We start from the raw sequence: 26,235 nt of genomic DNA, 5'->3' as shown, positions 1-26,235 counted from the left end.
TGTGGTACACAGAATTGATGCATGAAATCATTTCTAGCATATAAATGTTGATTGCTGTTGGTGATGGAAGTAGTAAAAGAAAAGAGAAAGTGCTGCAACATTGTAATTTGTAAGTGTTTGAATTCAAATTCACATTAAGCGTGGTCCTACAGGCACTGATTTGAAAAGAAAAAATCACTGCAAGCTTTCACACGATCACACTATATTTAAAAATTCATTCTATATGTCATCTACAAACGTAGAATGATAATGTTGTTGTTGATGATGATGATGGTTATGATGTTCAAAACCAGGATTCTCTTTGCAAATTGACTCTCATGTCATACATGATTTTCATGCATGCAATCTGTGTAGTATTTTTAATGTACAAAGTGTGTTTCAGTGTCGCTTTTTGTTTTCTGCTGTTTTAAATAAGCTGACTGCATTGTAGTGAGATTACTCTAAACGTCAGCTTCAGTCTACTGCAATGTATAAAGTTAAATTTGTCTGGAAAAAAACTTTTCACTGTTGTGAAGATAGAGTTCTATTCAACAATGAAGTGACATACAGTAAGAATATGCAATCAGTGCAAAGTGAAGTAAAATGGGACAACTCAAGCAATTATGACTGTTTTAGTGTGGGAAAACATTACACCTAGCATACATGTATATGGTAGTTACCTAAAATGATTTCATTCACATGATTGTTCACATGAGTAATGGTCTAGAAGTAGAGCTCTCCGCATGCTTTAAAATTTATCTATTGAAATCAGTTGCATTGCATGCTATTAGTGCATGTTTTTATTTTCCCTCAATTATTAACAAAATAATCAATTTTATGTCATTATCATTAAGAAAAGAGTGGATAAAGCATGTGATTGTTGTGTATCCATCCTTTAACCATTTACACATTGATGTTGTCTACGTCACAGAGCCCATGTATGGTTATGAGGAAACTACCCAATAAATTGATCTCCAAGTCTGTCTTCATGTCAAAGTTTTCCTTAAATAAAAATTAAAAAACAAGGCTTTTGTGCATTAGACAAAAGAATTGTGTGGATTTCAGGAGAAAATTAAATCAACCATAGTTTCTATGAACCAGAGTGATATCAGGGAGGGAAAAAAAGAGGCCTCTCTCTCAATGCTGTGAATGGTCTTCAATGTGATATGGCAGTTTTATTGGCTCAATGCTATTCTGCCAGCTTCCATACTTACGGTGTGATTTCACAGAGCACACAAACAATTTGCAAAGGACGCAATGGCAAAATCCAGCATTCATATTTTAGTCTGCAAAAGATCGGCAAATGAACGTGAGGGTTTGGAAGCGTTGTCACTTGTTTAGTAGCGAATGTTGTTTTCACTTCAGCGAGAATTTCGAACAATTTTGAAAATTTTTCTGAACCTTTTCTGCACACTTGGTCGTGATTTGCTCGTGATTTGATCTTGAAAGTGTCTTTAAAGCCTCGTCATGTGTGCAAGACCTTCGCAAAACATGCGCGATGTTCGCAAAATGTTCGTGAAAGCCCAAACAGACCCCGAAACTTTGGAGAATGTTTCGCGTATGTTTCCCGAAATCTGCAGTTTTTCCGATCATTTTACGACGTAACAGCAAACTGTTTGCATACCTTTTGAGACATTCACACGTACGTTTAGCGCATTTTGGAGGGATGTATGACCTAAGTTTTCTACAAATCAAAATCGTAGCATACATCTAAACATCAAACAATTATTAACAACTATATAGTAAAAAAAGAAATTAATGACTAGCAAAGAGAAAGAAATGTTTGATGTACAAAAAATCGCAGAATCTAAAGTATGCAAAAATTACATTTGAAACTAGAGATTATGTGTTGGAGAAACTGTGAAAAAGAATTAAATGCTTTAATACTAGTGGAGATAGGTCCTAAGAAAAAACTCTAGGCACGCACACAATAGAGAAATGAGAGAAAAAGAAAGGAGAAATACAGGAAAGAAAAAAAAAAAATAAACTCAAGACAGCTCCCACCTCTCCTTGAGTAGATTTTCTCCCATTATTACTGAATAATTTGTGTTGTTCGCATTTCCGTCGAGTGTTTTTCGTGTACATAACATGCTTTGATTATGTAGAAATGATACACATGACATTCGCACATACGTCGTGAGAACTTCGCACAAATTGGGCAAGAATGGTTTTCAGCTTCATTGTCGGAACACATTCAGAGAAAAACCTTTCCGAATATTGGATTTTTCCATTCACGTCCTTCGTAAATCTTTCGCGTGCTCCTTGAAATCACACCCTTTGACTGAGTTTGAATGGAATTTGTTTTCCATGACTACCAAGAGATGCAGTGCTTCTAGGCAAGTATTAACCACAGGACTCATGCTTGAAAGTCCCCTCCCAAAAAGCTAGGGAAATGTTTACAGTACCTTGCCTGAAGGCACTACTGCTGCTGCCAACAATCTTGAACAGCAGACCTCAGGATCAAGTGCCCATATTGTTAACCAGTGAGCTCATCCAATTTTACAGTACCATAGTACATTGGAACAGACTTTTCTGTAATACATTTTAGCTCATTTCCCACAACCATGCTTGGGCTGTAAATATTGTATGATGTGTTTAGTGCTGTACTATGCTGTTCAAGTAAATATTTGTCTGCCTGTGTAATATCTTGATATCTGTTGCATCTTTTATGGTATAATTTCTCTCAAAGTTACTGTTTTTGTGTATGCCGTGTGACTGTGATCAAAAAGTGAAGATTGTTGCCATGTTATGTTTTCAAAAAAGCTGTTTCTTGTTTGTGTTTGTGCTTGTCTGACTTTCTTTTACCTGGATTTTGAAACAGTGAAAAAGAGATATTCTTATCTCTTTGAATGTTCTCAGTCATCAAGGTAAAGTATCACATGAATTATATCGGTAAATCTAGTCAACTGGACTTACTTGTAATTTGGAGTAGCAACGTTTCACGTCCGCTCTGGGACGCTTCATCAGGCCGACTGATCTTTGGCGGCAATTGGTTGTTGACCCGTAACAGGGTCGGGGAATTTCAGAAAGCGCCGAAGATTCCTCGGCGCTTTCTGAAATTCCCCGACCCTGTTACGGGTCAACGACCAATTGCCGCCAAAGATCAGTCTCCCTGATGAAGCATCCCAGAGCAGACGTGAAACGTTGCTACTCCAAATTACAAGTAAGTCCAGTTGACTAGATTTACCGATATAGTTCATGTGATACTTATCTCTTGATAATAGATGGTTTAGGATCAATGATGTAGGGTAACAAAATCAAAATTTATGAATCGAATACATGATGTATTTGAATATTAACATATCTTTACATTTGTCCTAGATATTAAGACAATGCATGTAAATACATTTTCCTGGTTGACCACTGTTTATACCATCATTTTGGTATTCTTATGTCAAATGTTTCGACTACTGTAAAAGTGGAAATTTTTGTGGTGTTGAAATTTTCACGCATTTCGTGCAACCAGAAACTAGCGCGAAAATAAAAGCATGCAAATATTTTTGCTTGCCATTCATTCCTGTGCATGATGTCTTGATTCCGGGGAATTAAAAACACGCGAAACTCTTCTTACCCAGCCAAGCACGAAAAATTAGTCGCGCGAAAATATCCACTTTTACAGTAATATATTTGATAATTCTGTGAAGTTATAGGAAAATAGTAGCAAACTCTGCACACTTTTATTTGTTCTCATAAGGTAATCAGCTTTTTGAGGTTAAATTACTATGAGGATGAAAATGAGATAATTTATCAGCATTTCCCTGGGAAAGACTAATGACAAAAATTAAAAATACTTGTCACTGTCTGTGAATGTAGTCATTGCTACACATATAATGGTTTAGAACATGATGATGTTTCTATTCTGGTCTGTATCATGTAGATGCGCATCGCCCAGAACATGTCAATGTCAGGAATGGACACTGACCAGGATCTTGACAGCAGTGTGTATGACTCAGACAACCCTTATCCATCCACGCCATCAGCAGCCCGCCAGCATCCTAGGCGTAACTCTAATGACATGGGTGTAGAAGCAGCCTCCAGAGGTGGCCGAACGTCACCAACCTTTATGGACAAGGTCAACGCTCTCTTCAGGTGAGTAGAACTCTCATGGAAACACCATCATAAATTACCATTTACTATAAAAGAGGAAATTTATTTGTGAGTAATTTTTGACACTCAGCCAGATATAAGGTGAACTTCACCTGTTTTTCATGCTGCAGAATCAAAATATGAAGTAGTATTACACATAGAAAGTGAAAATTTTCACATGCTATCATTTTCGTGCTGGTTGCATGTCATGCGAAATGTGTGAAAATTTCCACACTGCAAAAATTTCCACTTTTACAGTACACCATATACGAAGAGTTTGCCAGTGGTAAAGATATGAAGGTAGAATTTTGTAACACTTGACATGATCATACGCCAAGCAGCACAACAAGCACAATAAGCCAGTTCGGAGTTCCCTATTTGCGCATGAGCAGAAACAAGGTCATTCGGACAAACATGCATGTTGGTTTTTAAATTCAGTCGGATAAGCATCTGTGATGTAATGATTATTCATGTAATCCTTACATAAATGCCGCTTGCCAGCACATCCACCTGACAGCAAAAGTGGTATTTGGCAATATCAATAGAAAAAGGTTGTTAATACATTCAACGCAAAATAATGAAATGGATACTTTCCCATGTGCTACTTGACGGATCATTCTGGTCATCTGGTGTATACAAGTTCATTCTTTGTTTGAACAGGATCAATGAATTCCATAAATTGTTACGTAAAGCTTATGCGTTATATCGCTCTCAAAACGAATGAAGTGCCCCTAACCGACTGAGAAAAAAGAAAGGTCATTCGGACCAATGTACCCATGAGCTAACTCCAAACTGGCTTATACCACCGCCACCAACAACAACAAGGATTGCAGGTGAATAGGTTAAAAAAAAACCACACATTTTAAAGAGAAATTAATATAAAATATATACAATGCACTTGTGGGGAATTTTACCACTTTTCAACACATCTTACATATTTTCAGTAGTTTCAGTCACCTGTTATTTGTTGAGTGCTATAACATAAATGAATGTAAGATCAATCTTGAATGGATTTTTATGTAACATGACATGTACTGTACACATGCAGAAATAAACATGTATCAATGTCATATTTCTGTAGAAGTTAATTGAGTCAGATCTAAGTGTCTTTCCTTCTCTGTGACCTTCACAGGTCAGACTCTTCAGACTCCTCAGCTCCCACCACACCAACTCGCACCAAGCCTAAGCCATCCATACTCCGTGGCATTATGGACCTCGCCCTAGAGACTGCCAAGGAACCCATTGGATCACCAACGTCAGTCAGCAGTATGGACCCTAATGGGTACTCTCCTAGCGTCAAGTCAGACCCAGGCCCCAATCGCAGTCGTATCTCTTCAGGCATGGGACTCCCAACACGCAAGAAGAAGACATCCTCCCCACTAACCAGGGGTAGGTCTTTACACACATCTTGCATTTCACTGTGACCCTGGAAAATATGTGGCATGGTAGACTGGTTTACAAAAGTATTCAAATATTGTGCAAACAAGTGGTTGTCTGGTGTTGCAACAACTAGTTTATACAAAATGGCTTCCAAGTATCGAAATATAATAAATGTGTTCAGCAGGATGACATAGCTTGTTAGTAGATTAGAAAAAAAAAATAATAAATTTATGAATTTGCATATGTTAGTAAACTGGCCCTTGGGACTTGTTTTCTTGTCTATATGTTGAAGTAATTTACAGCCACATTTCTCAACCAGTGGGCCACGTAGTTCTCATATGTGGGCAGTGATGTCATCCAAAAATTGAATAAAAATGGTACTAATGGTATCTAGCTGGGCCTCGAAAAAAAAAAAACAACAACAACAACAACAAAACTTGTAGGAGCCAAATTTTGCCTCTGATTTAAAAAAAGAAAAAAAAAAAAAAGGTTGAGAAGCATTGATTTACAGTATTGAAATTGGACTTGCTTGTTTGTTCCTATTTGATAGACCAAATGTACAGAACATGCAGAGTAGATTATCGTCTATTGCATTGTGAGTGGGATCAATATTTTTATTATCACACGTTGTTTGCTGCAACAAAGTATGTTCACCCGCACCCTTGTACTCCTTGTGTTACCAAGGGGCAGTGCTTCTCCCCCCCCCCCCCCCCATTTTATGGCTCTGTTAAAGGGGACCTCCGGATGATTTTCAGACTTTTACATTTGAACAGCTATAAATCAGTTAAACTGAGTACAGAATTTCAGAATTTATAGTGATTGGGATAAGGAATGAGAATGTTTTCAAAATTTATAACAAATTGCAATGAACAAGGATGATGACATGCCAGCCTCACCATAAGCATGATAAGAATGCATGAGTTGGGGCTCAAGGAAGCAGAACAAAAGAAGAAGGCATGCATAGATTTTTCACAGGTGAACTTGTTGAGCAAGTGGTATTGTAATGGAATTACACTGCTACATTTATGAAATATATGAGGCTCTGATGTCATCAACACTGTTCAGTGTAATTTGTTTAAGATTTTCAATTTATTGGTTTCTCTGCTCAAGGACCACAATAAATTCCACGAATCTATACATGGAGCTGTTGATTTATGTACTTCATGATGTGAAATTATGAAAATCGTCCGGAATGCCCCTTTAAAGTTCACATAAGAAGCCGATCGCCAAAAACTGGACTGTTTGTGTTTTTGAAAGGCTTATTAACCATACTTTCCTATCTCACATCTTTCAAACCCCTAAAAAGGTTGGTTTTTGAGGAATATGCGTTCAAATTTCGTCAAAATATCGAAGCCTTATTCCCCGTTGAGTCAAGACCCCTAGATTATGATGTCACGCAAGGGTATTCCCTCTTATGTCCACGCAAATGCAGTGCTGTCAAAGCTTTAAAATTGCGTCATATCGCTCTCTTATGATGGATTTTATGTTCTAATTTGTTTAAGAATTATTAGAAAAAAAATGTTCTAGTGAACGATTTTTTGATACATCACATAATATTCAGAAAATTTAGAATTTTGAGAGGACTTTTTTAGTTTTATTTTGGTTGGAAAAATAACGTCCCGCGTAAAAGATTAATCCGCGAGTGATGCGACTCTGTACGTGCCAGCGCGCGGTACGGTGCGGACGGTACGAGAGGGGAGCCCTCGGCCGAGGCTCCGCTGCTCAGGCGGCCACGGCCATGCACGGCGACTCGCTCTAGCTAGCTATAGGCTAGAAGCAAAACGGCAAAATGACCTACTGTAAACGTCAATATTTTCGCGCGATTAATTTTTCGCGCTGAGCGGCTCGAAAACGTATTCGCGGGTTCTTAAATTCGCGCTCCGCAGCAGGTTACTTTACTGTAGTACACATTCACTGCTTTCATCCAAAGCCTCTGCTACATAGCTTGCTATGCCAGTGTACGACAAGCGACGTAGCGAGCGGCTCGACTGCGAGTACAAGCACTCAAATACGTAGTACAGCTGTGACTGTAGTACCGTAGTCACGGGGGAATGTAGCATCGGTGCGGGAAGCGCGCGGTGCACACTGCATGCTACAGTACACAGCAATCAATCGTCTCTTTGCACAGTACTAGTAGCGTAAACATGCCTGTACATTGTACTACGTAGCAGTGTCTGTAATGATGGGAAATCAGTTTATTTATAGTTTTTTATACCATAACATTGGTAAGTTTGACATATTCCTCAATAATTTTTACAGATGGGGACACAGGTTTTAAAGTCTTTAATTTATTAAGACTTTAGATCTAACAAGTAACAAGCTAACCCTGTCTTATTTACTGATCCAAACTGAATCAGTAATAATAGCATAGGGCCTACAGCCTTTTTACAGGGACTCCTATCTGTCTAGTGTCTGTGGTCAGGGGCTGACCGTTTAGCCTTAGGGCCGTGCCGTAGGCCCGTACATTAAGACTGTTTGATGAAAAGCTACATCTGGACAAAAAATGAGCTGAATTGTTAGTTAGAAAATAGTCTAGTCTCTAGACTAGAGGCTTTAGGAGTTAGTAGTTTCCTCACATCGCCCGCAGTGAAAACTGCACTAACTCCGAGACGCCTGCAGCTCAAGACATGTTTCGAACTTACCAATTGTTATTCAAAAGCCGGGTAATCATGTAGAAATGCACACCTACCGTTCGCTTCGCCGTTTGTCTATCAAATTTTGTGCAGCTATTGGAGATGCTAAATTGAACCATATCCGAGATTTTCATGGAATTAGAAAGCCAAAAGGGAAGAAAAATGAGAAATCGGAGCTGAAAAGTACGGTTGTTGCGAACATAATCTCCGACGTAGTAAGTAGTGTATTGATTTCACAGAGAACGATGTCAACGATTATAGTCGATTCTGGTAGTCTCTAATTAGCCGTTAACTAGATTCTATTCACAATATCGAACGCGATTCGTGCAATATGTGTAGGGCCTACTTTATTTTTCGTATTTTTTTTTCTCATTGTTTCCATTGCCACAATCTTCACGATCTTATCACTATTACTAATACTATTCAAATTATTGATACAGATTATTCATATCAGGATTTGGACGTCCTTTCTTTAAAGATTGTGGCAAGTATTGATTTCATCTTGGCAAAAGTTGATAATTTTATAATTTGAATAGTGTTGAAGGGAATAGAATGAAGTTGAAGGAAAAGTGGAAGAAAAAGGTAAGGCTATTAGAAGGAGGGAGAGAGAGAGTAAGAGAGAGAAAAGAAGATGAGAAGGAAGTTGAATTCAAAGGGGATTTGTTTCTAGTAGTCTACATATAGGCCTAATAATAATAAATTAATGAGAATAGTGTTAGAAAAAGTGTACAATCATGTAGTAATATAGTGGACTTCTTAGTTATAAAGTGCTCATTTCACCTAAAAAGATACTCATGGCGCTGTGGAAACAGAATATTGAAATTGACATGGCGATATGTTTTTAATCTATAAGTTCGAATTATAGTACATTGTAAAAATAATTGTTTTCATGATAGTATTAATTTTTCCATTTCATTTTTTAATTATGTATACAAGAACTGCAACCCCAATATTTGCTTTTGTTTTGTAGTAAAGGTCCATTTTATTGTGCAATATTAATGATGGATATCATTTTCTTTTTTTTTCATATATCTTTTACTGTTTTGTACACATATTATCCTTCCATCATTTAGTCAGCAAAAAATGGTGATAGATATACAGTCATATGCACACACAGGAGAAAATTAACTAAAACTGATAAAAAACAGACGCATCAAGATCACTTTCTTTCTTCCACTTTTTACTGTCAAGCCGACGTAATTTTTGTGGTTAAACACCAAACAAGCGGCTGTATCACAGACTACAACGATCGATTATCATCGTTTATCGCTCTTCCACATAATCGATCATTCATCATGCTACGCTGACACAGCCGTCAATCGGCGTACTTTTGAGTCAAAATTAGCTACTTTTCTTCTGTAATTGGCTATGAAATTTCATGAAACCGTCAGATATGGTCCATCTTGACATTTCTGATAGCCACAAGAAGTTTTCATTGACAAATTAAGCAAGGAAATGGTAGGTGTGCATGGTGTGCATTTCTACATAAAATCGAGACGAGGAGCATCCCCGTCGTTTGCCATTCCATCTCCATCGAAAGGCAGCGGCTCATGACAATAGGGTTGCGGCACCCGTGGCCCTGCCGCTGCTTCCCCGGCTGGATTGACGTCGACAGCACCTTGCTCTCCCACTTCTCCATCGTCCTCTCCCCAGCTTACATCTTCCCAACTTCCATCGTCCTCGTCTGTATTCTCGTCCCCTTCTCTGCTTTTGTCGCTTCCTTCCTCTTCACTAACGTACTCCTCAAAGTCCATAAAAAGATCACTCTGATCTAACTCACTGTTCTCGGCCATTTTCGGAAGGAGTGAAAGCTCAAAATTGATCGACGCGAAATTTCGAAACGAACCGCTATGAAAAAGTTACGATGATACAAATGTGAACCGCACGTACGTACGTACAATGCATACGATACGAGCTGCGAGGTGATACGTCATACCGACCGACGGCCGACCGGATCTACTTTCGCACCAAAACTATGAGGAGAAATTTGTGATAATTGTGTGAAATTTGGGCTTGTTGCAGATCATAGTAATACAAAATAATTGTTTGAGAAGAAGCAGTTCATGATAATACTATTAAGTGTAGACAAACAGTAAAGAGTTGGTGTCAAAAGTATAAATAGCAGAGATTTCAGACTTTGAAAAAAAATTGACAGAAATTCTTTCCCGATGCCAAATGCTTTTCTACAGAGCATCCGGGGCCCGTGGCTCTAATTACCCTGGCGTGACGTCACAACTTTTGGAGTCCCGTACTGTGGCTGGTTTTCGAGGGGGAGGGAGGGGGGTGTTTGGGACTTGCAAATAGCGGATATCTAGATGCTTGCGGGGATTTGAGCCAAACTTTTTGCATTATTGGTCAATTACCAACATATATTTCATCTACAAACGAATTTTACGAACATTTATTCCCTTCAAATTTGTTCTTTAAGTAGTACAACTGAGAAGTACCTCATATCTTGATCACTTCCTGCATTTTCCTTCCTTTTTTTTTTTCACAGTGTGAAATTGGAAATTAGGATTTTTTTCCCTTAGAGAAGATTATTATAGTGTACACTGTTGTGTAACCAGAGCATGATCTATCCAGTTGGAGAAAAGAGTTGATGGCCAAAGTACTGTGTAGTGCTATACTGCTAAAATATTTCATCTAGGTAATATTTGATGATACATATTGAATGATTGCCATTGCAGATACTCGCCGTTCATTGGTGGAAAGGACCTCTCTCATTAGGCACAGTTCAACCAAGAAACCTGAAAAGAGGTCCTCACTCACTAATGAAAGACCAAATAGGTATGTATGAATGATATTAAATTTTGGATTGTCAGGTTTAATGTTGTCTTCAGTATCCTTTGGATGAATATATGAAAATTAATTGACTGGTTGCAATTCTTGTTTCATGGGAAATTAGCAGTCAATTGAGAAATTCTTAATGATGTGTATTTTTACAAATTCAATTTTTGTCATAATATTTTAAATCTCTTTTTAACGCGTTGAGGAAGAGTCCCAAGTATACTTGGGCAGGTGTCTGTGGGAAATGCATGTTGTAGCAAAATCAGTCCGTCATCATCGGGTTATGGCAGTGAATTTGAATATTTTTCCTGCCTTCATAGAGAAATTGTCCTGTTGAATACACACTTTTGGAACAAATTATATGTCCCTCATAGGTAACATCAGTGTTTGAGCTATTGTACAATGTACCTTTATCTGTTGATGATGTTTTAGTGCTTTTGAAGCTAGAGGGGTATAGACTTGGAATATTTGCTTCAAGCACTGAGTGAGGTGGTGCTCACTGCACAACATCAACGGCTGCAATATTGATGAGATGGTTGTTACCATACATCATGTAGCCATGTTGAAGTTTGAGAGTTTATCATTGTTTAATCATTTTATCATCCTAACTTATTTTGTGTTTGTGATGAATTAACTGAGGTCTGGCATTAAGTTACGATCTCCATAAATGTATACAAATCAGACAATCAAATTCATGTTATGGACAAAAGGATGAAAGTGAATTTACAATTCTTGGAGAAACTCTTTTAATGTCCTGAAAGATGTCTTTTGAGAATTGCAGTTAACTTGCCATTTCATGCTTGCCTATGTGTCACATCCTTCTTTGATTGTCATTCCTTGCCATTAGTGAGGACCAGCTTTTTCTAAAAGAAGTGGTCAGGGGAGTGCTGGATGGAAACAATGTGGGTTGGCTCAACTGGTCCCGCCTCAAGAGTTTGATGAGAAACGAGAACTTGCGGGCTCAGGTCATCAGTCAGCTATACCCGCAGGACACAGCAGTGACAGGAGACTTCATTGAGGATGTGGTACGGGATGGATGAGTGTTTGTTGGATGGTGGAGGGAGGGGTTGAAGTGTATCCATTCAGGATGTGGTATGGGGTGGATGAGTGTTTGTTGGATGGTGGAGGGAGGGGTTGAAGTGTATCCATTCAGGATGTGGTATGAGATGGATTAGTGTCTGTTGGATGGTGGAGGGAGGGGTTGAAGTGTATCCATTCAGGATGTGGTACGGGGTGGATGAGTGTTTGTTGGATGGTGGAGGGAGGGGTTAAAGTGTATCCATTCAGGATGTGGTACGGGGTGGATGAGTGTTTGTTGGATGGTGGAGGGAGGGGTTAAAGTGTATCCATTCAGGATGTGGTATGAGATGGATGAGTGTCTGTTGGATGGTGGAGGGAGGGGTTGAAGTGTATCCATTCAGGGTGTGGTATGAGATGGATGAGTGTTTGTTGGATGGTGGAGGGAGGGGTTGAAGTGTATCCATTCAGGATGTGGTATGAGATGGATGAGTGTTTGTTGGATGGTGGAGGGAGGGGTTGAAGTGTATCCATTCAGGATGTGGTACGGGATGGATGAGTGTTTGTTGGATGGTGGAGGGAGGGGTTGAAGTGTATCCATTCAGGATGTGGTGTGAGATGGATTAGTGTCTGTTGGATGGTGGAGGGAGGGGTTGAAGTGTATCCATTCAGGATGTGGTATGAGATGGATGAGTGTCTGTTGGATGGTGGAGGGAGGGGTTGAAGTGTATCCATTCAGGATGTGGTACGGGATGGATTAGTGTCTGTTGGATGGTGGAGGGAGGGGTTGAAAAAAAAAAATGGTATTTTTGAGATTTAATGTACAAAATATTATGGCATGATGTGAGCCAAGGACATCATCAATTCATTCATTTGTACACCAGATATTCATATTGACTGTTCAAGAACTGTTCTACAAAATTAGCAAAACTTCGTAATTACATTACTTCCCTAATTTTTATTCAATTTTTATCATTAATTGTCACTGTTGTGCATGTTAAACCTGTAAGAAACAGTCTTGCATGTGATCAAATCTTTGACTAGTCCAAAATTGTCTGCTTAATGAAGGGGGAATCACCATGTTGTATGTTGCAGCCAATTTTCAAAGAGTCAATATGAATTCTCTTATGATGTAACACAAATATTTGCAACAAATGTCAGTTATTTTAATCATATGCAAGACTGTTTCTTACAGTTTTAATAGATGTGAGTAGCAATAAAAAATACTAGCTTTTTAATATTTCTTTTCACCAGAGCAAATATGTGTCAACTGAAGTACCCAATCACAGATGAGAGATGTGTCTTTTGTAGCATGCTCAGATTTTTCATTCCAATTTGCTTGGATGTACACATGTGCTAGCTACACGTAGGTATAGGTTCTGATGCTGGAAACATGCTCACTGCTCTTAAGCATGCAAACATCTTTGTGATTACCTGTAGTTTACATAGATGGCAGACAGTATAGGGAATTGGTGATATACAGCCCTATACAGCTAATGCTTAGCCCATCAGTAGTGAATTTACCCTGTGTCAAACCACACTCAGCAGTATCCATGTCATTTTTCTTTGGCAAAGTCAGTCAGTGTAGTGTAAAAGCATCCCAAGTGTTTGTATTGTAGCTATGAATAAATGTCCATGTCTGATTTAGTTTTCATATTATTTTTTTTTTCTGCAATCTCCAGAAAGTGGACAAGGCAGTTTACAAGGGCCTTGTACAAGTGCTGAAAGCAGTGCTTACTGGTCTGGAGTTCTCCTTTGAGCACCACACCACAGGAGGAATGGCCAGTGCCTTTGCCCTGCTGGAAATTGCCCACACACACTACTTTGGCAAGGAACCAGAGAACCACAAGAAGCCAGAAGGGGGTAGCAGTGGCCACCACCGGAGTGGCCCACCCAAGACTGGCACTGCTGGTGGCACCCATGGTTCGTATCGTCTTGACGGGATGCTAGCTCAACAGGTGCATCAGCACCCTAGCTCCATTGGTGTTGGTGGTGGTGGTGAGGGGGTTAGCGGTGGTGGGATGCTAACCATAGGCAGCCGACCTTCAGAATCACATAGCCTGAATGAGGATAATTTCATAGCAGCCATAGGTGAGACATACTTAGATATACTAATGTGAATAGTGAGGATCAAAGCTTAGGTATAAATCTCTTCAAGTAGACAAGTGGCCTCAATGTTTTAATAAAGATGGCATGATAGCAAGTGTAGATCAATCGGACATCTTATCAATTCTTGTTACCCAAACGTCTCCCCAATCTTTGATGGAGGATACTTATAGAGCTGCCATGCTGCAGATATGCAAACCAAAAAACATAGCATTCTCTGAAATTTGATAATGAGTATATTTAAGCTGCCTTTTGTTCACTAATCATTCTCGAAATCATTTTTCTCAAGTTATTTATTACTACTCCAAGAAAATATTGGTTTTTTCTTTTTCAACTAGTGAGTATTCTTTCACGTTACTGACCATCACTGCTATAAACATATCAGTTTACAATTTGGCTGTATTAGTGTCAGTGAGAGTGAGGGACATATGATATTCAGAAAATTAGTGGAACTCTCACTTCTTTGGTGGGGGTCACAAGCACTTGATAGCATTCAATTCGTGGACATCTGTTTTATGAGAGAAATGACCTTTTAGGTTAAATATCAGTTGAAATATTTCCATCAAATGCAATGAAAAATGTCTCCCCAATATGTGACATTGTTACAAGGTATACAGCTCTTTCTTCTCCTATAGGAATCTATGATTTTTTATCTTTTTGTCTCTCTCTCTCTCTCTTTATTATTTTTTTTTTTTTTTAGAGAGAGAGAGAAGAGATGGAAATGAATTTTAAGTTTAGATATCTGCTTGATTTCAACATGGGCACACTTTGCCACTGAAGGTTCATGGACAAAAACACAGAATGAACATTTTTCATTGATATTAAAGTTCATTTATTAATGGGATTATCAAGACAAAATGGAAATTAGTTTTCAGGCATATCATGTTAACTTATCTTACTTTTATTAACTTTTTTTTTTTTTTGCCTGTAAGCATGCATAAATGGCAGTGGTGAAATGTTGAATATGCAATGGCTGTATTTGATATACCACAGTGATATTTTTTTTCTTCTGTTGCCTGAAATTCTCTATCATCATTGTAGCTGATGCAATCTTTCACTTAACACACATCAATATTATATGTATTTGCCATGTATTTAATGCAGCAACTTAATAGAGAAACAATACAAATGTTTTGTTTTTACTTTATCTTTTTATAATTCTTTTGCTCTAATTCTCTTCTTTCTCTGGCACTGTGCTGCTTGGTTTCTTTTTATCACTTCCTCAATGACATTTACAGAGAGTAAGAATTCACAACCTTGTTATAATTCCTCTTTGTGCTATTGCATGCGCTTCACCCACATGTAGTTGCATTCACCTGACTTTTGTTTGCCTTCATTTTGTTCCCTACTCATTGTGCTGAAGCACTTTTTACAAATAAAAATGTGATTAATAAAAAGAAATGATAGTTACAACAGTCATTTGTCAAACCTCACAGTTTTGTATGTGCTACATGTGATGTAGTAGTTCCATCTTTGTTGCTATGTGTGTCTTGTACCCGGCTGCCAAGATGACAGTGTGCCAATACATTCACTCCTTTGCATGCATTCTTCTAACTCTTTTAGAAATAGTCTGAGATGTAATTGGGATGGTGGCATGAGGGAAGTCAGTAACTATCCCTCTTAAATAGAGATAGTATTTACTTCTCAATCTGTCTCTGTAGTCCTCCATCACAAATTCAGCTACTCACAAAATTATTTTACAAGCCAAGATTGGCCAGCTATAATGCTAACAAAATATGTATCAGTATACAGTATATCAACCTTCTGACAAGTTACAATAAGTAGTAATGTGCATGCGAAGGTGAAACAACTGTCCTGCTGGACAGAATTGAAAAGGGCTTTCTGTAGTGTGGCTGGCAGTGGGAATGACACATTTTAAAGTAGAATGAATACAGTAAGGCATCATAAAGTAGCTTTCTAAGATTATCATCAAAGATGAGAAGTGTGCTTGTATATGAGGGGGATAATTTTCTTACAAATATTGTACAGGCATTAGCGAAGGCATCCATTATTCTTGCTGTTATTTATACAGCCAGCTATCACTCTTATCGAACCAATGAGCTTCAATTTTGTACACATAAGTTCATCCCTTTCCTAATATCCATCCACACTTTCTCACTGAAGTGTAATTCTTTGCCAATGTGAAAGGAAGCATACTTGCAGATTTAGTCTTGAATCTAAAGTATGTAGGGAAATATTCTTTCTTTTCTGTGTGTTTACATTCCTCTTATCACTGTAGAATGCATATTATTGTGATTGTACATGTTTACTTGAAATCAGTCTGTTTTTTCCTGGTTTCCCATGTCACATGACTACAATGTAGTTTAGATGCTTTCTTGACTACCCTGAACCCAATGAGAATAGTTTGATACATTGAATACCCTCATCACCAGTATACATTTCTCATAAGCTCACAGTGGGACTTTTCATTGTTTTTCATATCATTGGATAATTATTGTGCTTGACATAAGACACTGGAGTACATGTCCTTCATCATACAAACTGGCAATGTAGCTATGTGTGCACCTTCGTCAGTAATGCACCCTTCAAAATGTGATTCATGAAGTAAGGTTTTGTGAAGGCCAAGATCTACATGTACATTTGCATTGTTTTGAGAAATTTTATTAGACATAGTGTAAAATATGTTTTAGTTCATAGTGGAATAGTTCAGTGTAGTAGTACTGTAACCTGTACAGGTTACAGCAGCAGGTGGCTTTGTGGTAATTTGTCTTATGAACTCTCCCTTGCAAGTTTTCACTGAGAAGGGTTTCTTAAACAGTGCTGCTTTTTATACTTCTTTTAATGATGAAGAAAGTGTTGGGAAAGCATGCATACTTTTAAACAGAAACATGTATTTTGTTTTATTTTTTGAGAACCACATTCATACACCAATGAGTATTACGTGTAGTCAGGCAGAAAGAATTGCTCTATAAAAATGCTATATGAAATGCCAGAGTAACGTCTGTACCCGACATTAGCCCTTTCAATTTTAATTTGCATGGAAGGGCTTTTTTCTTTTCTTTTGTTTCTTTTTAATACTGCACACAGACAGGAAATGCTTAAACATGTGGTGTATGCCAAACAGCCAAACGAGGCTGACAAAACACACCAAAACAAAAAGAAAGCTGGGACATCATGCTGAATAAAGTGAAGTTAATACTGGGATTATGTAATCAATAGTACCTCAACCTGTGACTAGGAATGCTTTCCAACTTATGATAGGCAAATTTTCTCAATTAATCTCTTCAAGATTTAAAGTGGTAAAACAAAACAAGGAGTTAGGTAACAAATATTTGACCAATATATACCTCTAAGCTGGATCCATTTAGCAGTAATGCACATTGCATGTCAGTCAGACTAAAAACCCTTGTATAAACCTAATGTGTGTGTGTCATCTGTATTTTGATCTAGGCCACACTTGCTCATTTGTATTCTAACATGCCAGTGTGTTGTCTCCCCATCAACCTCCATCAGTCCCCTGTAGATACTCTCTTTCACTCATCTTAATGCTACCAAAGCTCTTCAGAATTTCATGGTATTCTGGATTCAGTAGTGACAATTTTTTATTTTTCCCAGGGGATGATGACTGGTGTTATTCACTGTGACATCATATATCACTTTCCTCTGTAGAAAATGTGTGTCTTTCACTGTGAAACATGCAATAGCCCCACCCCTACCCATATTTGCCTGTATTTGAGGATTTCCTTCAAATGGACTTTGTGAGACTGTTTTGCCCCTTTGAATGCCAATAACTGAAGTGAACTTGTGATTTGTGTGGCCTACTTTGAAGCCACAGACAGGATACTCCACACACTTTAGATGTTTGTTTGTTTGTTTGTTTTTTGTTTTTTTTTGGGGGGGGGGGATGGTTGGAGTGCAGGGACATAATATCACTGTTTGTCATGAGTACAAGCCCCCTTTCCTTTCTAGCAGGTGGGACATTGTAGTCTTTATTGATTTTGGGGTCTTTCTGTGTGATGTGACTTTGCCACCTGTACAAAATATCTGGGCATTCAGTTTCCTGGCACAATATCATTTCATACATCATTATTTCCAGGGTTAGGTCAATATGCTTGTGGTAATGGCATTCATCTTTCTTAGTGTATATTATAAAAAAGAGAGAAATCACAGGTTTGCAGTTAGACCGGTTTCAGGTCATTTTTTAGGCTCAAGACGTTATCCTGCTTCTGAATGTCTTATGTGTATAATAACAATTCAGACTGGAAACTTATGAGTAAAATCATGAATAGATAAGAAACCAATTAAATAAGTTTGATTTCACATGCAAAAAGATCCCAGGATCTACATTGTCTTATTGGCACACATCATATTTGTAGCAGCAGGTGTTTTAGCATACGTAAGTCATCACAAGACAAAGCATAACCATCCAGTTTAGATGTCGCTCACTAAAGACTATCATACAACAGTAGAGGATAACCACTTCTGAGATTGCAATAAAGACGACATGTCATTTGGGGAACAATCATGACAAAAGTCATATTTTGTTGTCTGAATGTTGGCTGGCATGCAAGGAAGACTTTACTTTGTTCACAGGCTTATGTGTGAATGTTAGCCAATGATATAACATGATGAGTTGAATCGATGTAGCCATTGTCTCCATAGAAGAAAAGCACCATTATCACTTACTGGCCACCAATCTTTAGGGGCTCTCTATCCAGTATACCGGTAGTAAGAACACCATAATAGGCACAAGCTGTCTGTCTGTCTGCATACACCCCACTTTTAGCTGTAGTGTCAGGTCTACCTGTTGTTGCCATGGGAACAAGTAGGGATGCAGGGGACTTGGGAGGAGCAACAGACAACTGCTTGTGATGTTCTGAACCTCGGCAATGGAAGAGCTGTGTCTTATTTTATCAATGAACATGTTTCAAATATTTACCTTAAGCATTATGGGAAGCTACAAGTGTCATAATGGTGACATCCCAGTAGTTATTAAACAAAGGTATTTTCTGAAAACACATCTTTCAATATCTCCTCTATCCATATATTAATAGCATCCTCTTAGAAGGTATCCTTTCAGAATCCTAAACCTGAAGTGCATTTGATGTACAGGAAAACTATGGTATCATGTATTGCCAGTGATATTTTGTAGCCTAAAGTCAATGTGGGGCAAAACACAAAAGGGATGTATTAATTGTTCAACTTGATTCTCATGAATTTCTTTCCAGGTTGGCAGAAGAGTGGTTCTGTGAGTAGCAGCAGTACAAGTACAGAAGAGGGGACTATTAAACGTGAGTATCTCAAACTCGTCTCCTCACCACTAGGGACTGTTCAAAGTAAACAGCACTGATGCAGTACTGGTTCAGAAAGGGTCAGTGTTAATAGTTTTTTTTTTTTATGTTTCTCTTCCTTTAAAGGTTAGGGTACTCCTGGTAAGTTGTTGGTTTTTGTTTTTGTTTTTGTGGGCGTTTTTTTTTTTTAGAGTACCACAAATCTTCTAAAAAGTGTGGGATATGATACACTTCAGAGTTTCCATTTCTTGCATTGTGATTATGAACATGCACACACACACACACACACACACAAAAGAAAACATCCAAACAAGCCAAAAAGTGAAAAATTAAGAGGAGACAACAACACATTGCAGTGATCCACATACTGACGACAGCTTTTTCTTTGTGAGTGTTCACATACAACTTGTACATGGCACTTGCAGTCTGCACAAACACCCAACCAAACATCTAGACCCATATCCACACACTCATCCACACACTCATCCACACACATATTCTTGTCATACCATTTTTTGTTTCAAAACCATCAAACATAAATTCTTTAATTTTTTTTTTTTTTGACAATACAAAAGTGTTGTCATATCACCTTATTGGCATATTACACATGAGTGTTCAAACACATTTGAAAATCATGTACTCAATATATGTCACATTAATGGGGACTGTCAGGCTAAGGAAGACCTTTGTCTATCTGTTTTTTGCTTGACACACATGCCAATTAAATAGATCAAGCATAGCTATGATATCTGCAAAAAGAAAACCTAAGAAATTATTAATGGCATTTACAAAAATAAATCGGTACATTAATTCTGTATGTGACTTTGGTCTGTTTGTGAATTTTAATGATAGGCATATATTCAGTTCTTATTGCTTCTACTATTGGGCCACTGTATTGAAAATAATGAAACAACAGCCGTATGTACCCACATGCAGTAGGTATAGACAAGACATGTCATCGCACATAGAGGTTGTTACTGGGTGAATGCAGGGGTCAGTAATATATCACTCTCATTGCAGCCACTGTGTCTGTAGATGCATCATGATAGAGCATCAACTCAACATTTAACAGCACAAATTTGTCCTTTTGTTGAGTTGGAAAAAAAAAATTGAGAAGATAATAGCTATTATGTATCCTTATGAGTGGCTTATCTGTCATATAGCCAAAAACAGAATCCTTGCCTGGTGATCCCCTTTAAAGTATATGTGTTCTACAAATGTTTGACATTTTTGCACTTGGTATGCTGTTTTTTAATATGTTTGAGCTCATCTGCACTACGAATGTTGTATGAAAACGCTCATTTAACCTGATTATCATTCATTCTTCAATTTGTGATGTGTGAACATAAAAAGTTTTGAAAACAATGTAATCACCAATGTAACAGTTTTTGCAATTTTGCCACCCCAAATACACTTTGTGTATGAATAACTACTTGTTCAGCGAAGGAATGAGTGTATGTACAAGACAGATCACAAGCAAGAATAGTTCCAAGAAAACTTATCTATAAAATAGCATGTGGCATCGTTGACCAGCCTATGATAAAAAAGAATGGGCCATAAATGTACATAACTGTGCCACTCCTGCCCTGCCCTCCAAACAGGCAATGTCTTGCTTTCTGTAAGCAATTCAATGATTACATATTGTGCTTTCACTCCAAAATATGCCAAGCTGTAAATGCATTGCTGGCCTCTATTACAGTTTACAGTTTGTTTTGTAGAACTGCCATTGTCATACACATTGAGTCACTCAGCATTCCTGCTTTCACAATAACTGTTCTTGCAACGTGCATTTGTTTGTCGTGGAATCACATTGACTGCACCCTTCAAGTTGATTTGCCTCATCCCTACCACCACAAAGTCTGCCCCACCCATGTCATTTGTTTCACGTTTCAATCTACAAACCCACAATCCATCACACCATTCTCTGCTCACTGACATTCTTTCCTTCATGCGGTATGATCAGTGCACTCCTCCAGTTTAGGGGACAACCGTAATGACAGTGCCTACGAACTAATCGATGAGTCGGAGATCCCCATCGGCACAGGTACAGGTGCTGGGGTACATGGCGCCGTGGGTATCGCGGCTGGCATTGCTGTCACAGGTAAGTGGTCAGCCTTACTCTGCACACTCAGACATGTTTAAAAGCAGTACCCCTTCCAATATGAAAACAAGTGTGATATATGGGATGGTGAAATTCTGCCGTAGCTCAGAATGCTGGTTTACAGAGCTGCCAAGTCTCCCAGATCCTGCAGGGGGGCTTCCTGAAAAGAGATTATAGAAATATCCGTAATTTGGGATTTTTACATTTTTTTTTTTTTTTTTTTTTTTTGCCACTGAGATGCATGTAACATGTAAGTATCCCCCTGATTGCCCTTTGGAATCTCCTGTGATTCTGATGGGTGAATGTTAGCAGCCTTAGGTTAATACTGATCACTACATCCTGCAAATGCTTTAAATTTGTAATGTGTCATGGAAGTTTCTCGAGTATAGTGACTGCATGATGACTTTTGGGCCATATGAAAGATATATATGTACACAAATCAACAATAGACATATTGCACACAATCTTGCACTTCAATAGTGAATTTTCATATCAAAGATCTTTTTAAGATCTGCTCTTTCAGCTCTGTCAGCATGCAAGATTCATTTGATTTGCTGTACTTTTTGGGGGTGGGGATGGGGGAGTAGTAAGTCATTTAAAATTCTATCCACTCATCGATACATTGCAAATGTAACAATGAATCAAGCCATACAAGAGATTCGTCAGAGACACATATATTATGTCACTACACATTTTGAATTCTCATGCGACACAAAAATGAATTTATGAATGCAATATATGTTGCTTGTTGTATGATATTTTTTACATGAATAACAAGGTGATAGACCCTTGCCAGATGTTTAGTTGACATCTACATATTACATGCATCATCTTGATTACATCTGAACTGCAACATTAGAAGGGGACATTTGCTTGCAATGCTGTCATTATTTTTGTAAAAACTGCAGGCTGAATGTAAATTAGACAGCAGTGTAATCCGAGATCTGTTTTATTTCAGTTATGTATTTTTCAAGCACAGTATTCTCAAGCCACCCAGTTGATTGTCTCTGTGTGTATGAGAGCATGGCCGATTGTTATTTCAAAAGCATCCACTCTTTCACAGCAGACTGCATGCAGCATCTATTTTATTGGTTCGTTTGGTTGAAATTATCTTTGAAAAATATTGTCAATTGCCAGCCATTATGCGTATTACAGTTTCTTTCAACTTTGCAACCATTTATAGCTTCAGAATTTCTTGTCTTTTATTTTGATTTTGGCCGAGTTTTAAACACTCGATCTGCTTGATTCCAAAACTAAATACACCCACTGCTATGTTGTATTTGCCATCAAAAAAAGATTTGCCACAGCTTTCTGTACTCTTTTGCTAGCATGTTTCTCTACTCTTCCTGGAATCATAAATAATGAGGTGACAAAGTATTTAGAATCACACATTGTATGCACTGATTTTTTGCTGAAGAGTGATCAATTGGGGACAGTCATGTGACATGTACGTGGAAGTTCTTGGAAAAAATTCTGTGACTCACCCCCCCCCCCCCCCAAAAAAAAAAAAAAAAAAAAAAAAAAAAGATGTTAGAATTTGCTTCATACCTTCCACCCCAAACAGCAGTTGATAAGGTCTATGATGATGATAATGATGACATATACCAAAATGTGCTTCAGGAATGTTAAAACCATCCTTTCACTATTAACCAAAGTACTTCTTGAAAATTGGAATATTGCAGTGAAATGTGTGATGACTTAAGATTTAATTTCCTAGCAAGCTGCCCAGACACAAATTAGAAGCATTTGAAGTCAAATATCCTTTGTAGCAAATAAATAGCACATATCTCATCGTATGCAGTAATTCAAAATATTTGTAGAGTACCTGTGCATGACTTAGTTTCATATAATGATTAGAAGATAGCAGCATTGTTAATATCAAAAAGCACATGTGGAAAATCTCCCTGTACATTGTCTATACTTAGTCTCTCAAAGGCATTCCTTTTTTCTCCCTTTTGGGAATATGTAACAATGTGGTCAGTGGCATACATTTTCATCTCAATTGCTCCGGCTCTATCCCTTGTTTTGTGAGATTAACTTTTACAAACCTACATGGTGCACGTTATGTTGCCTAGTCATCCAGATGATTTGGCATGTTGTGCTTGAGCATGAAGTGGCAAGAACATAAATAAAATGCCCAACCACCCTGAACCTTTCCTTGGGAAACCCCTAGCAAGTCAAAACATTTTTTTTTTTCAAGTTGTAAACATCAGAAAATAGCAAGGCAATGCTCTCATGCACTCAGCTGATGACTGACATTATTGACATGTGAGAACAGAGTTTTAAAAACTTAAGAGTAATTATTTGTCCATTATTAAATTGCTCAGTCAGAATCACTGTTTGCTGTATATTAATATTTAGATATTTCAGTTATATCTTTGTTAGTGTTACTTTTGGAATTTTGAAGTTAGATCACTGTCATGAAAACATATGAATGTACACTTTCATAATGATTAGTTTATTCTTTACATCATTCTTATTTGCAAACTATGCCAGTACAGCACATTCAAATTATATGTACAACTCATGCATTCGGGGGTTACACTAGTGATTAGTATCAGAGTACATTGTATTATGGACATGAATTACCCTTTTGTTTAAAACAAATAACCACTCTGAAACAGACACTGGATTGTTTTCTGTGTGTTACTTGATGTATCCTTTTAGTGTATGTATTTGGGTTATAAGTCAATTGTCTTTGAAAGTATGAATATCAATGCATGATTTTGAACATTAATGTAATCATCAAACAATCTGAAGTTTAAGTATTCAGTATTGGCAATTAGGACTTACACAAACCAAGTATTCCTGCTGAATATGCTTCAGTTTATAAACATGGTGTTGATATGTTTTCGTTGTCTCTATGATTGACCGGGTTATCATTGTTATGACTTACGAGACTGCTCTGTGGTTTGGGGTATATGACATTTTTCTGAGTTTGTTGAAATGTTTGTAAATACTTACATGTAGTATCACACTCATTGCTCATGTGCAATTGGTTTACCTCAACTTTGGCAAATACACACAGTAAACTTTTCATATTACAACACAGTGTGATGCAGTAATTATCTAGTTCAATCATTTTGTGTGACATGACTGTAATTAGTACAAAGAGGGAATTTAGAAAGCCCCATTAATCACTCTTACAAAATAAAGATGTTTTTGTTTCATAGTAATGTTTGGAGATATATATCTACATCTGTATATGATTGTTGACCTGTTCTTTCTTTTCTTTCTCTCTCTTCATCTCTTCTCTTGTATCTCCATCACTTTCTATTCTGCCTTCCTGATTTTCCTGTATTTCCATCCATCTCTTTCTCTCTCTCTCTCTCTAAAAAAAAAAAAAAAACAAACTTCTTGTTGTTTGCATATCTTGGGTGGATTGCTTTCACCTTTTTGTCTTCCTTTGTGTTACATTCTTGACTCTTACCCTAACATTCATGCTGTCAATCATTAAACCTTTCACTTATCAACACTACATTCTGTCTTTCCACGTTAATATCCCCTTCTATGGTATTATGTGTCTTATGCGTATCTTGCATACTATTTCTTTTTTTGGCTGCAATGGGGTCTTTTTTTCTGTTTATTGATGTGTTTCTTTTGGTTCTTCTCTGTTTTTCTTTCTGTTGGTTTTCCTTTTGCTATTTCACAGATGCAGGTAGTATGCCACCAATCAATTTATTGCACATTTAAAGGTACTGATTAGACCTTTGCAAGAACTAGAGTGACATGAAATCTGTACAAGGTTTGTGGTATTCTAGAAGAGTTTTGTGATATTCCTCCTTTTTTATGTTAAGTGTGTCACTTCACGCATCTTCTACTCTTCTCTAGTGTACTACAATATTATAGACCTTTGGTGCAATGACATCAAAATGTTATGGCCTGCTCCCACAGCACATGTTGTCCATGAGTTGCCAAGCAATTTTCTCAAGGCTTTTCCAGCTTTGCAACAGATGACAATTATGATTTCCATAATACCCCAAGAAATATCCTTGCTTATAACCATCATTTTCTTTTATTTTGCAAATAAACAACACTTACAGTAATTTCCTTTTCTGTTTGCTCATTTGGCAGATAAGAGGACCTCCTCTTTTTCATGATTTTGTCTGATAAATGGATGCCAAGAATTAAAAAAAAAAAAAAAGATAATGACAGCCTTAAACTGATCTTTATGGGAAACAAATGACACTCTTTTCTTGTCAAAAATATACATACCATGAATACAACTCAGCTCTTTGTTGCCCCCCCCCCCAAAAAAAAAAAAAAAAAAAGGCAAGGTGACTAAATGTTCAGATAGCTTTACCTGTTACTTTAGTTGGCAAATGTGTATTTTTCTCTCTCTTTTTTTTTTTTTTTTTTTTTTTTTTTGTAAGGGGTCTGTTCATGTCACATGCTTCCAATTATGTTTCCCTGATTGCCATCAGAATATTGCCTCTTAAAAAATTGTGTTGAAAGCTCTAAATGAAGATGAATGAATTTGATACATACAATATGAGGTATTAAACCAAGAAAAAGAAATGAAGAAAACATTACTCTTTAGTTCCTGCAATGGCTAATCAGTACTTTTAGGGTGATGTTACAGTTCGTATTTCAGTGTCATATATGTGTCATTGCATGGGCACTGACTTGTATATTCTTTTGTGCCCACATTTGGCATATATTGTTGCATGCTTTTCAGTTAAGTAGCTCTGCACATATTGTATTGTTTTATACATACATGTTATATAGGAGTGTACACAAAATTGTAATGCATAGCATTTAATCTCATACAAAGCCCATATACTCGCATACCTACAATGTACTATGTGTAAAAGTCACATTTATTAGTATACTAGCCCCTAAGCTACATGTATTACCCTGGATTTTGAGTTAAGTGGTGCCTATTTACTCCCGA

At 37.5% G+C, this 26,235-nt stretch overlaps 1 protein-coding gene across 1 annotated transcript in view; it reads left to right on the top strand.

Moving 5' to 3' along the window:
• LOC140236152 (MAP kinase-activating death domain protein-like) overlaps window positions 1-26,235 on the top strand; it is a 94,394-nt gene that overhangs the window by 46,641 nt on the left and 21,518 nt on the right. Inside the window, exons 12-18 of the mRNA XM_072316120.1 lie at window positions 3,857-4,068; window positions 5,198-5,454; window positions 10,766-10,865; window positions 11,713-11,890; window positions 13,565-13,973; window positions 19,178-19,240; window positions 21,204-21,341. Of these exons, the coding sequence (XP_072172221.1) occupies window positions 3,857-4,068; window positions 5,198-5,454; window positions 10,766-10,865; window positions 11,713-11,890; window positions 13,565-13,973; window positions 19,178-19,240; window positions 21,204-21,341 (1,357 nt within the window). The remainder of the gene's footprint in view (window positions 1-3,856; window positions 4,069-5,197; window positions 5,455-10,765; window positions 10,866-11,712; window positions 11,891-13,564; window positions 13,974-19,177; window positions 19,241-21,203; window positions 21,342-26,235) is intronic.

Source organism: Diadema setosum, chromosome 12, assembly GCF_964275005.1.
Source record: "Diadema setosum chromosome 12, eeDiaSeto1, whole genome shotgun sequence".
Classification (NCBI taxonomy): domain Eukaryota; kingdom Metazoa; phylum Echinodermata; class Echinoidea; order Diadematoida; family Diadematidae; genus Diadema; species Diadema setosum.
This window is presented reverse-complemented; position numbering and strand designations above follow the sequence as displayed.